The sequence below is a fragment of the Suillus subaureus genome (genome assembly GCF_016647635.1).
Source record: "Suillus subaureus strain MN1 chromosome Unknown BJ212scaffold_103, whole genome shotgun sequence".
Classification (NCBI taxonomy): Eukaryota; Fungi; Basidiomycota; class Agaricomycetes; order Boletales; family Suillaceae; genus Suillus; species Suillus subaureus.
In genome coordinates this window covers 16,616-29,144 of record NW_024538659.1, presented here as the reverse complement: position 1 = coordinate 29,144, position 12,529 = coordinate 16,616, and the positions used below count along the sequence as shown (strand labels likewise).

At 46.1% G+C, this 12,529-nt stretch overlaps 3 protein-coding genes across 3 annotated transcripts; 1 reads left to right on the top strand and 2 right to left on the bottom strand.

The window, feature by feature from the left end:
* Positions 1 to 6,789: 6,789 nt before the first annotated feature.
* On the top strand, positions 6,790 to 8,273 carry BJ212DRAFT_1399924 (uncharacterized protein; the record flags this gene model as incomplete). Its single annotated transcript, XM_041337302.1, has 1 exon — positions 6,790 to 8,273. The coding sequence occupies one exon, from the start codon at positions 6,790 to 6,792 to the stop codon at positions 8,188 to 8,190; it is 1,401 nt and encodes a 466-aa protein (XP_041185990.1). The 3' UTR covers positions 8,191 to 8,273.
* Positions 8,274 to 8,408: 135 nt separating this feature from the next.
* Positions 8,409 to 9,622, bottom strand: BJ212DRAFT_1450122 (uncharacterized protein; the record flags this gene model as incomplete). Its single annotated transcript, XM_041338793.1, has 5 exons — positions 8,409 to 8,525; positions 8,606 to 8,744; positions 8,798 to 9,102; positions 9,248 to 9,418; positions 9,554 to 9,622. The coding sequence occupies 5 exons, from the start codon at positions 9,620 to 9,622 to the stop codon at positions 8,409 to 8,411; spliced, it is 801 nt and encodes a 266-aa protein (XP_041185989.1).
* A 1,259-nt stretch (positions 9,623 to 10,881) lies between these two features.
* On the bottom strand, positions 10,882 to 12,173 carry BJ212DRAFT_1439497 (NAD(P)-binding protein). Its single transcript, XM_041337752.1, has 5 exons — positions 11,945 to 12,173; positions 11,842 to 11,886; positions 11,377 to 11,790; positions 11,174 to 11,327; positions 10,882 to 11,120 (listed from the first exon to the last, which is right to left on the bottom strand). Exons 1-5 carry the CDS (start codon positions 11,982 to 11,984, stop codon positions 10,958 to 10,960), a joined length of 816 nt encoding a protein of 271 aa, XP_041185988.1. The 5' UTR covers positions 11,985 to 12,173; the 3' UTR covers positions 10,882 to 10,957.
* Between the last annotated feature and the right edge of the window lie 356 nt (positions 12,174 to 12,529).

The window sequence follows — 12,529 nt, the reverse complement described above, 5'->3', positions numbered from 1 at the left end:
TAATGATGGGATATGAACCAAGAGCTCTACCTCACGTACTCCCCAACTCTACCATCCCCACTGCAGGAGACAGACTTCACTCACTTCAGAAATCCAGAGAAGAAGCATTATCCTGTCATAACCTTGCTATGCAACAAATGGCAGAATGAACTCACAGGACAGAAATATCACCCATGGAAGATAGGAGATAAGGTTTGGTTGTCAGGAAAGAATTTGATCACACAGCTACCATCTAGGAAACTTGCACCAAAACAATATGGTCCCTTTCCCATCACTGCCATATTATCCCCTATCACATTCACACTCCAATTACCACCACAGTGGAAAGTCCACCCCATGTTCCATGCTTCTGAACTATTATCCTATCATGAGACAGAAATTCATGGGCCAAACTTCCATGATCCTCCCCCAGACATCATCAATAATGAAGAAGAATATGAAATTGATGCAATTTTATCGCACAAAGGCATGGGTAAACGAAGACACTATCTAGTGTCTTGGAAAGGATACTCTTCTGCCAGTAATGAATGGATCCCAGAAGAGAACCTCAGCAATGCCATTAATATCCTCTCTGCATATAAAAAGACCCATTAATTGTAACTCCAGAACAATGTCTCTTGAACACCTCTGTCTCTGCATCCAATGCATTAAAGAACTCACTGCTGCTATGAACACTGTATCCGAAAATGTCGCTCAGCCATTATCCCTTGCCGACTATCAGAACATCACCACCATCAACCTTGCCGCCACTGCGGATACCCCCATCGTCTCCCCACCTTTATCAGATACCACCCTTTCTAACAATTCTAGTCTCTCTGACTACTTTACCATTCTCGACGAAATCAAGAACAATACCCTGTTTGAATCCAACATCACTTCCCCACAGTACACAATCAAGATAGACTGTATCCTAGGAGAGAACAGAGCAATCCCTAGCAGGGCTCCTTGTCAGGATCATCAGAGACGCTAGCCTCATTGAGCGTACCACTAACCATCTTGATGATAAACATCACAAGACCATCTTCTGCCACCTTCGTATACATATTCAGTAATACTGCAATCCGCCTGCTGCCTTCTACTACTAAGGAAGCTATCCGAGAGGCTATCCACATTGTCACAGAATGAATCACTACCAATCCAGTCGCACGACCCCCTTCTCCACATGTTGCCATTCCAATCCCACTGCCAGTTCTTCTGGCAGCTACCACTGAGCATTTGGATAATGATATCCCTCCTATTGCTGTACTTGACAGTACCAGCTTCTCCTTCTCCTACCCCCATCACACCCACTACATGTCAGTCTCCTACTAGGTGCAGATCTGCCCATATTGCCAAATGAACGGTGTCAGTCTCCCCACACAGAAACCATAACTGATGATCCAGATCACCATCTCCACCCACACAGCCTGTCCACTGTCACCACTGTGAAAACAGCAACCGTCAACAACGTAGTATGTTGCAACTGTCATGTCGCTGGGCATTGCCATAAGAACTGCCCAGCATACTATTGTCAGGTTTGCAAAGAGTATGCACCCAGACATCTATCAGTCTTTTGTAAAGACTTGAAGGGGGAAGCAGTTATTCCACTGGTTTGGACTGACACAGGTTTCTATGAGGCTCTTACTCATTGGGAGATTGAGCAAGATGCTATTAATCACGCTGCTGAGATGGCTGATAAATCATCTTATACAATTATAGAGGAGCAAAATGACTTGCTAGACTCTAACTACAATGCCAACCCTATCTACTGGGTGAATCAGGATAACTGAAGTCAGTGACTTTATTCCTAAACAAGGGGTAATGTTACAGTTATGTACACCCCTATTCATTTTCTCCTATTTTCACATGTATTACGTCATGAGCCGCATGATGTGCCCACTAGACTTATCTCTGACTCATATCTTGTATTACATCACAACCTACAGTCACCATTGCTAGATGACCTATTCTTGCTATCACTTATGCATTTCTTATCTCTGACTCACTTTGTTCTCACACTTGCCCTAAAGCACAGTAGCCCACTATAAATAGTTCTCTTGTATGCTTTAGTTTCTTTACTTTAATCTTACTAGGTTTTACCTGGAACATCTTTCACTTAGGACCTCCAATCCTAAGTCGTCTGAACCAATATTCAAGTCAAAGACACTCTCTTTGCCTTGTCTTACAACCCTTGCATTTGCAAGGTCTTGATTGTGACATCAGCCGTTGCTCTTATCAAGCTGCTGTTGTTACAACTATCCTAGTTTGTAACATTGGCTGAATTTGCATACAACAATGCTCTAAGTGCTACCACTGGAGTCTCACCCTTCTTTGCCAACAAGGGATACCATCCAAACATATCCATCCACCCAGAATGTGACCTTTCCTCCATCCATGCACAGGAATATGCCATAGACCTCAATGAGCTTCACCAATTCCTCCAAGAAGAAATGACCCACACACAAGAACATTATCAAGGACCTGCGGACACAAGGCGGATACCAGCCCCAGACTTCAAGGTTGGAGATCAAGTCTTTGTCAAAGCAAAGTACTTCCATTCCACTTGCCCTTCCAAGAAGCTCTCAGAAAAGAACTTAGGTCCTTTTGACATTATATCCTGTCCCAGATCGCATTCCTTTACCATCCGACTCCCAGATTCCATGCATTCAGTACATCTGGTCTTCCATGTCTCCCAACTGGAACCCACAGTTCCAAACACCATCCCTAATCATATCCAACCACCCCCACCTCCAATAGAAGTCAATGGAGAACCAGAATATGAGATATCCGAAATCCTAGACTCTAAGTTGGACCACTGGAGACGACAATGTCAGCTTCTCTACCTCATCTGATGGTCCAGATATGAAGGTATGGATAAAGAGATGTCCTGGTTACTAGCCACAGAACTTGGAAATGCATTAGACCTAGTTTCAGTATTTCACTCTTCATATCCAGACAAACCCGGTCCAATTGCATTACAATGAGTACAAAATCAGATACAAGTACATTAGGGGCAGAAGCAGAAATCTGGAGCTCCTCATCCATCAGTCTCCATGTCCCCTCCAGATCCTCCAGCCTCCTCCTCAACATCCTTGTCAACATCATCTGGAGTAGAGGCATCTGCAATCTGGAATCTGTTCCAGATTCCCTCCAGGAGGATGGACTGGAAGTCCCTCTGCTGCTGGATGAAGTCCTCCATGTTAGTATTCATCCACTCCATCACCAACCTACTCCCTTCCACAGCTCCAATACTCTCCTGGAGAAGCCCATTGGTCTGGGCCAGTTCCACTACTATGCTGTTGGCAGCAGCAACCCAGGCCTGGTTATCATACTCCACACTCCCCTCATCCATCTCTATTCTGGTCCACAGATTGGAGGCTTCCTCCACTTCTGGTTCCTCAGGGGTAGGGCTCCTCTGACATCTCTTACCCTTGGATTTCAGAGATGGAGTCACCACAGCATGCTGCCTCTTCCATCTCAGTTCCCTGGGCTTATCCGCACTTCTGGGACAGGAGGCCCTATCAACCCTACAGACATCACAAGACTTGATCTATCCAGATATCAGTACACCCAGTTCTGGATATCCGAGGCAAGGAATATCTCACCAGTGCATTAGACTTAGCATCCTCCCAGGAGCACTTCTTACTCTTACTGACACAACAAGTGCAGGGAGCATCCTGAGCTCTGGACATAGAAGTGGACTGGGACTAGCATACCCCTCAGTTCCAGATCTGATAGAGTTAGCATCACTCACCCTCCTGGCCACCTCAGCCCTCCACCTCTTCTCTTCCTGCACTATCTGGAGCTTGGACTGCTCTATCCACTTCCTCTCCTCCTCACATTTCCGTTCCACTTCCTGACACATCTGCTCTGCTTCCTGATGTTTCCGCTCCTCTTCCTCTTCCTCTCTCTGAGCTGCAGCCTCCACAAGTGCCATCCGGTGCTGAAGTTCCACAAGAGTCTCCTTAGCAGATTTCTGACCACTGGATTTGTTGCCAGACATGATATTCAAAGCTAGTATGAGTGGGTAAAGTGAGGAAAGAAAGGAAGACCTAGGATGCTTTGACATCCGTATATCTGTGGAAACTAGAACTCACAAACTCCATCCATCAGCTTCTCCATTGATTCTCACCCTCATATCGTCCAGTCCAGATCATCAGATCTTGTGCCTCTAGGGATCAGCCCTAAAGGGGGGATACTGTCATATCTGCACATCCAGATCTCAGATCCAACCCTTATCTCATCTCAGATCCACATCTTATCTCCAATCCTATCCACATCTTATCTCCCTCCAACATCTCATCATTCAATCTGTCCACTCATCTGGTCCGGTCCACAACTCATCCAAATCCACAACCAGCGCTTGTCTCCTTTGAGTAACCCCCTAACTCCAGTATTTCAGTTATCTGTATATCTGTCCTGCTCCCTGATCTGTTACCTATGTTTCATTTCTGTTTCATGATTCATGATCCATTTCCACTTACCAATAGACTACCCATATGCTTTGTACATAGCCTCGGACTCTGCTGATTGATCATTCTGTTAGATACCTATAGTATATAACCTCCTGTAACTCTCTGTAGCACCTCAGTTCAAATATCATCTTAGTTCTACTCATTCCTGTCCTCTGGACTTGAGTATCTCTACTCTCATCACCCTCCAAGACTTAGGATTGATTCCTATAGTCTATCCGTATCCGCCTTTGTCTCCAACAGTCTATTACCATTAGTTTCTAGTCTGGACTCGTCCGGATTAGCCCTACGATACCTATCCTGCATCCAGAAGTCATCCAGATCCATTATGATACTCATCTGACCTTCCAGATGCATTAGTCTTGCCTTCCTGAAATAAGGGGCAATACTTGGGTAAGGGGCACAGCGCACAAGCTGAGGCTGAAGCCCTTCAGATCCAGTTATCCCTTGAGTACAACCTTAACAACTGCTGACCATCCTTAAAATCTTAACCATCATTTGGACTGTCATTCAGAATTGCTCCACTTGCTTCCATCCACTGGTCCTCAACCTCCAGTACTCCTCATAATCAACAGGTTGTACTGTTGCTTTGACTTATTTCATTCACTCTCCATGAAGTTAAGTTGTGAAGACCATTTGACAAATCTCACCTGTCACCCACCACAAGTGCTTCTAACATTCCAGGTACTTTCTCCAAGATGCCATCTGCATCTCCAGGCATCTCATGCCATCATCATTGCCAATTCTGATACCAGGCTGATGACTCCACCTGTTCCCTTGCAATATGCATGCAGGCATGGAAGCAGGTGCAGGCATGGTGGATATGGGTACCACATTGGTACAAGTATTCATATCAACACCCCTTGGTGAGTGCCACTTCCAAAGCTGCATTGAGCATTAAACTCATGTTTTACATATAGCTCTGCTGCAGTCCTTGTTTAGGATTCTTTGACCACATCAGAGAAGTTGGTCTCAGGCCCAGAAAGATATCATCTGAGAGGCTGGAGCTGGAGGTCACTTTTGACTGCCCAGAGCATCCCAACCATTTGGATATTACAATTATTTCTGACATAATGTACCCATGTCACCACTGAGTCCTCTTCCACTTGTACTCCAATATTTAAAAAACTCTGATACTTCTCCCCACTTGCACTTGTCCACCAGGTCTATACTGACTTATTGTGTGTGTATTGCCACACCAGGTAATGAATTTGGACCATGAGCAGGCTACAATTGAGTAATGGGCAGGCAATGGGCAGGCAATCAGTGGGTGATGATTGGACAATTTATTTCATCTGCACACAAAACTTGAAGTTTTGTCATGACATTTTGTTGCCAGCATAAACTTGAAATTTTGAGGGATGTCTAATTGTCAGGCAAAACTTGATATATTGGCAAGCATATTGTCCCATCTAAATTTCAAGTTTTGTCCAAAGTTTTACATGAAGATTAAACTTTAAATTGAAGCAGGCATATGGAATCTGATCATATTTCTTATATTTGTTGACGTATTGTCCATGGGAATATGGTTGCAGATGCTTGATATTTTGGATTACACATAAAACACAGGCAAATTTTCAAGTTGTGTACCTATTTTTAAGTTAGTTTAAATTTCAAATATTTTCTTTGCATTGTGTACAACATATAAACCTCTCCTAAATATCAATAACCCCGATGTGTCACGTGCACGGTGGGCAAGTCTGTTACATAATAATGATTGATCAACTTGCTTTGATCAAGGAAGTTTTATCAGCTCGAGCTACTTCATTATTATGATTGTGTGGACTAATGTTCTGCTATTTCAGAGACTCAACCGGAGTCCACAAGCAGATTCTGCAACAAAGTGGCAATCCCATCATGTATAAGTGCCTTTGAACCATTAATGCGTCGTGAATAACTTTCATATGTCGGTACATTGCTGACCGCGAGACTGACTGCTGACGCTGGTGGCCGACTATGGCATACCTACCGTTACCAAGGAAGGGGAAATGCCAACGAGCTTCAAAGGGATGCGAACCTTATAATATGGCCACAAGCTACTTGTCATTTTTTTCCTCTGGCTACCATCGATAATCAGTCGTCCACATTATCGGAAAAGTATAATACGTTATCTATCTATTGGCATGTTCATGGACCACAACTTACCTTGTCGCGGAGTCCGAAACTCCTCAGGAAATCCATTGATCCACACACGGAGTATGACTTGTGGACATTCCCACTCTCAGAACGTCCACAGCTGGAGCCGTTAAAGGTTGCACTCTCATATGAGCGCGATGTTCCAAGACCACAACACAACACCTCAAAATACTTTGTCCGCGCCCAACTACCTTCAAGAAATATGTTCTCTAAGTCGCCATACCGTCATATCCCCTTCTTCCCGCAAACACCTGCTGGATTCAGGATGTTGAACCCCTCGAAGAAGCCTTACTTTCGTCCCTCCATTTTTTCGCGTCACCCTTCACCGTGCGTCGACTCTCCTTCGAGCAGCCCCACCTGCGAGCCAGATGTACCTGCATTCTTTGATTGCAATGCACCTCCTACACAGGGCCTTCCGCACATTTTCCAGCCCGCCTCAGCCAACACCGCCCGTGTAGGTCGTCCACCCACGAAGGCTGCTGTTCCAAAGCCAAAGGTCTTTAAGAAGAGCGTGCCCACCAAGGCTTTCCCCAGTCAAATCATCCACCCGCGCCGCAAACTCTGGCACAAGCGCTTCACTTACCATCTCACGGTCACTCGTCCAGACCTCTGTCGCAAAGGCCCCCGGTTCTGCAACCCAGCAAAGCTCAGGCGCGAAAAAGCAGCAGCTGCTCCCAATAACCTCGAAAATGTCGCTCTCAAGACTATGCAAACCGGTGGTATGACTGCCGAAGATCGTATTTTCCTCAAGCAGCTTGAAGAGCTCCGCCTCGATCAGCTACGCAGGCACATGCTTGGAGATGCTAGAGAGGTCGTCGCACACGCTGAAGCGTTGGGTTCGCAACGTGAGTTGGAGCACGCGGAGCGCAACCGCCAAGCTGCCCTCCGATTGGAAGAGAACGCACAGAGGAAGAAGGAAGAGGAAGAATTTCGCCGTTTGGAGGAGCTGCGCCGTTTGGAGGAGGAACGTCGGTGGCTGGAGGAAGAGAAGCGTAGACAAGAGGAGGGCAGGCGCAGACAAGAAGAAGCTAGGCGTCATGCAGAGGAACGGGCGCGCCTTCGTGAGCAGCGCGAGCGCGAGCTCCAGGCCAAACGAGAGGCATTCCGTAAAGCTCAGGAGGAAGCTGAACATCGGGCCCGTGTGCAAGCAGAGCAGCACCTTCGTGAAGAAGCTCGTTGGCAGGAGAGGCAGCGCCAAGAAGCACTTCATCGCAACAAAGCTCGGGCGGGTCTCGTCGCTTTTTTCCAGCTCTACGACACAAAGTGGAAAGAGCTCAAACTGAGCCAGAAGTTGACCTCAGTTATGCTCTGCGAGATGCCGTGGCCGACCTTCCAGCAAGGCTGCGCATCCCCCGATGACATCTCTCGCCGTAGCATGGAGGAATTCATCTTCCACCCCCTCCGCCCAGGGATGGAGACCAAGTCGCGCAAGGACCGACTGAAGGTAGAGATACTTAGATTCCACCCCAACAAGTTTAACTCGAACATCGTGCGCAAGTTACGGGAGTGCGATAGGGAAAGGGCGAGCAAGATTGCGGGAGCACTGGCCAGAATACTGACAAACATGATGGCTGAAGAGATTCAGAAAGAGACGGATCAATAAGCCAATATATACTGGAATTCTGCTGCAGTCGTTAGTAATTTTATGGCAATTAGGATATGTCCAATATGCAATCATATGACTCTATCAAACCGTGTTTAACTTTGCAAGCAACACGCCCGTATCAACAAGAGCGACTCTGCGTGTTCACATTACTGACAGAACTACACACATACAAGTAAAAATAGTTGAGCCTTGTAAAATTACTTTTCCAATGGCACTCACCTTTCCACATCCTTCTTGGCCACATACACAAGTAAATCACAGACGCGTTTCAAGTATGCCCAGTCATTGGCATAGTATGTGACCAACTTGAAGGAACGGTCAAGGACCATGAACTGAAGTGAAGCCCAGGATAGTAGATGGCCGACTCGGTACGCTCAAGCAAGTTTGTAGACGCGAGAATATTATCAGAGACAGACAAGGTGCCCTTGAGCGGACCCTCTTCGGCTTCCTTCATGGCAGCCGTAATAGCATGGTAAGTTGTAGTGCGTTTGAGCTTCACGACAAGGTCGATGACGGACGCATTTACAACTGGAATACGAAATTCAAGATCACTACAAAAAAATTTAGGGCCAGACCGGCAGATCGAAAGAAAATGATGACACACGTGAACTTGTCATCCAACGAGGGGATTATCATTCTGACAACCTCCGCCACTTCAGTGTAGGTTGGGATGATATTGTTAGCGACGGATTTATTATCAGTGACGTCGACCGCACGAATACTGGACATGAAGACTTCTTCGATGCTAAATTTATCGTGAACGAGCTTGGCGATAGGGGCAATGCAATTGATAGTGCTCGAGGCACTAGAAATGATGGTATACTCGGGTTTGTACGTATCGAGATTGACGCCACAGACAAACGTGGGCGCATCAGATATTGCAGTAATGATGACTTTTTTTGGCACCACCTATTAAATGGGCGGCTGCCCTAGTAAGTCATCAGTATCAGTATCAACTCAAATTTTTGACAGAGCTTACTTGGCTCTCGTGGTGAAAGACCCCTGTTCAACTTTGCTCAAGAGACTAGCTTAAATTCGTATGTGCAACACTTACACTCGATGCGATGATATAGTCAGCACCAACCGATCCCCAGTTGATGTCCTCTGGTTTTATTTTACTGAATACGTGGATGGGCTTGTTGTTGATGTGGAGCTTGCCATCCTTACCCGCATGAACATCTCCCTTGAAGTTACCGTGAACAGGGATAGACCTGAACTTGGTTACCTGTGGTCGTAATGAAATAGGGGCTACCCCTTATGCGCTCGGAAACGAAACCAACCATTCCATCCACCTTTAACATGGAGCTGTGAGCGCGGATAAAGATTAGACGGACAGAAGTGACTGATAACAGAGATGTACTAACTCGTTGATGGCAACGACTTCGATGTCCTGGTACAGGACCGCATGACACATACAGATACGACCCATACGACCTGTAAACGCGATTGTTCGTCAGAAACATGCTATTCAACGCCATACAGAGCAAAGGTACTGACCAAATCTGAAAACAGACAGGAAATATGCGTTGTTCACTGTTACTCCTCTCTAACAACCTACCCGTTGATGCCTATTTTGACCTGCAATTACAACCAACGTAATCAACTTGTCGCTCGACCCGAAGGAGAACAGGCTCTACTCACCATTTTGCTGGTTGAGTGTGGTACTAATGGAATGACGAATGCGAGAGGAGGGGGAAGACATAACAGGTTGTCTATGAGACACCTCCCATATCATATTTTCCGGGTATGGTCCACCAACGTCATCGCCGGTCACCTCCATTCATACTACGCAGCGGCATCATGAAGAGCAAAACGTTTAGGTGTGCTCATGCCATCTACCTTAGACGAAGTGGGCTGTGTTCCCCGAGCTGGCGGCATGTCAACCACATTACTTACATCCCTCATCATGCGCATCAGGCATGAGACGATATCTGACCTACGATCCATCACTGAGGCTTCGACGACAAAATCATATTCGGTGAGCATATTTAAAGCGCCAAGTCGAAAAAAAAATCTCAACCACAAATCACAACACTGAACGGCACCGTAACAATGACACGGGGATACAGTGCAGCCTGAATAGAGAACATCAGCAACAGGATTGCCTGTTTATTGGCCTTGAACAATGGATATCGGCGGAGACGACGGCAGTGACGTTAGGATGCTCGACCCAAGAATGAGTGAGTCTACGCTGTTCACAACAAGTATGTCATTGTGTTCTGAATGCTGACAATAATTTATCATCACTATGCCAGGCGACGATGTCCCTGTTAGCATCTCGGATTGGAAGTAGTGCTAGGCAGTCCCAGCTATCAATGACTCAGACAAAGTGAGTTGAGGACGACTGGTGCAGTATCGTTTCGTACCTCAGCGAGCCTCTTTATTTTATGTTTCACCAGTCCCCCCTAGTCGCACAGTCGTTTTTTTCTAGTGTATGATGTCTGACAGACTTGAAGTGCTCAAACAGTCAAACAGCCAGTGGCCTCCATTGGATGGTTCAGACCAACAGAGTTTAACGCTCTTAGAAAGGCTCGAGGGCTCAACGTTGCTAACTGCCAATCGTTTACCTAATAAGGGACTCAAGAACCACCTTCCTTTCAAGTCGGTTTGCATATAACAGCGCAGAATATAAAGCTGCAAGCAACCCCATTTACATTGAGACTCTCACAAGCTAGTGATAGATACTTGCATGCGCAGAATTCAAGCACTTCATCATCTTCTACATATTACAGATTTGGACAAGGCATTCATGAAAAAACCCGGCTCAACATCTCTGCAAATCTTCTGGTCTGTTTAGCAATCTTCCCTCCATCCCACCTTCAACCATCACTACTTGACCAGTGACATGACCGGAGAGAGTGGATGATGCAAGGACCACAATCTGCGTCGCGACGTCGATCAGCATCGCCACCTTCTTAAGCGGACTCCTGCGGTGGCACGAAATTCAATATCGATCATAAATCATGATGGTGTGACTGACGTAGCCAATACACGATACACTGCCTGAGGATCCTTCAAGGTTTTTTCAGTCCTGGGTGTCTTGACCCAGCCAGGCGCAATACAGTTGACTCTGCCTTTGGGGGCTATCTTCACGATTTCATTCTTGAGAGTGAGGTTCAAACCGTACATCATTACTACAACATGATGAGTCTTTGTCAGACTGCGGTCAGAATCGCTACTGACCGCTCTTCGTCGCAGAGTAGTCGCCGTGATTAGCTTCGCCATACTTCCCAGCAGTACTTCCGATAAGCACAATCGCCGCCTTTTCCTTGATAGTAGAGGATGCACGTTCAAGGTGCTTCAAATACTCTCTACACACCAGGAATGATGACGTCAAGTTCGTAGTTATGGTGGTGTTCCATCGGAACAACGTCATCCTTGCGATTGGAACATCTGAAGTCGGATATATAGCGTGGTTAACGATCACCACTTGTACGGGTCCATGGGGCATAGCAGCTAGCAACTCGAACATATCCATCACAGCCTCTTCTTGAGACAGATTGGCCTGGACATGTTGAAGATTGGGGTTCGATGCCAGAAGTTCCTGGATCGGACCAAATTTGGAGTTATAATGTGCGGTCACATTCGCGCCCAATGCTGAATGTCTGATTCAACTCAATAGTCGTCACTCGAGAGTAAATTACTTACCACAAAATAATTTCACAGTCTCTAGCCCGATACTGCCACTTGCCCCTGCTCGAGTACTATCAGGTCAGCAGTGCCATAGGATACTACAGAATACGATTCAGACCTGTAACAATGACATGCACTCCTTTCAGTCCAAGATCCATGACGTGCTGTTGTGGTCAGTGATGCTGACCGTTAACTTGGATATAACCAAACGATAACAGACGATAACGGCCTCAATAGTCAATTGAGATGTCGAGGTGTGAAAAATTCAATAGTATTCATCATGATGTAGCTGGTGTTATTGGACAGGTGACCCGCCGATTGTAAATAGCTTCAAGTGTGTGTTATACATATGGGCGCTTCAAGTTAAAAAACGTCTGTGGCACACGAGTCACTGACACGTGACATAACTTATAAGTGTCACCTGCACTAGTTGCTAGTCATTTTCGATCCCGTCGTCACATCGCGAAGAAAATGTCTGATATTCTCGACCAGCAGCTTCGCTAGCGTGTCTCCTTGTTAGATTGCAATCCTAAAGACACTCGATCTGCAGGTAAAAAGGCGAGTCACCAGTACTCAGGCGTTCATATGATCTGCCACTCATTTATACAGTAGAGATGGTCGGAGAACTCATATCTGCCAGTGGCCGACTTACTATTCACGGGCATCTTCATATCTTGATGCTCGTCGCTCGCTGATGAACTTG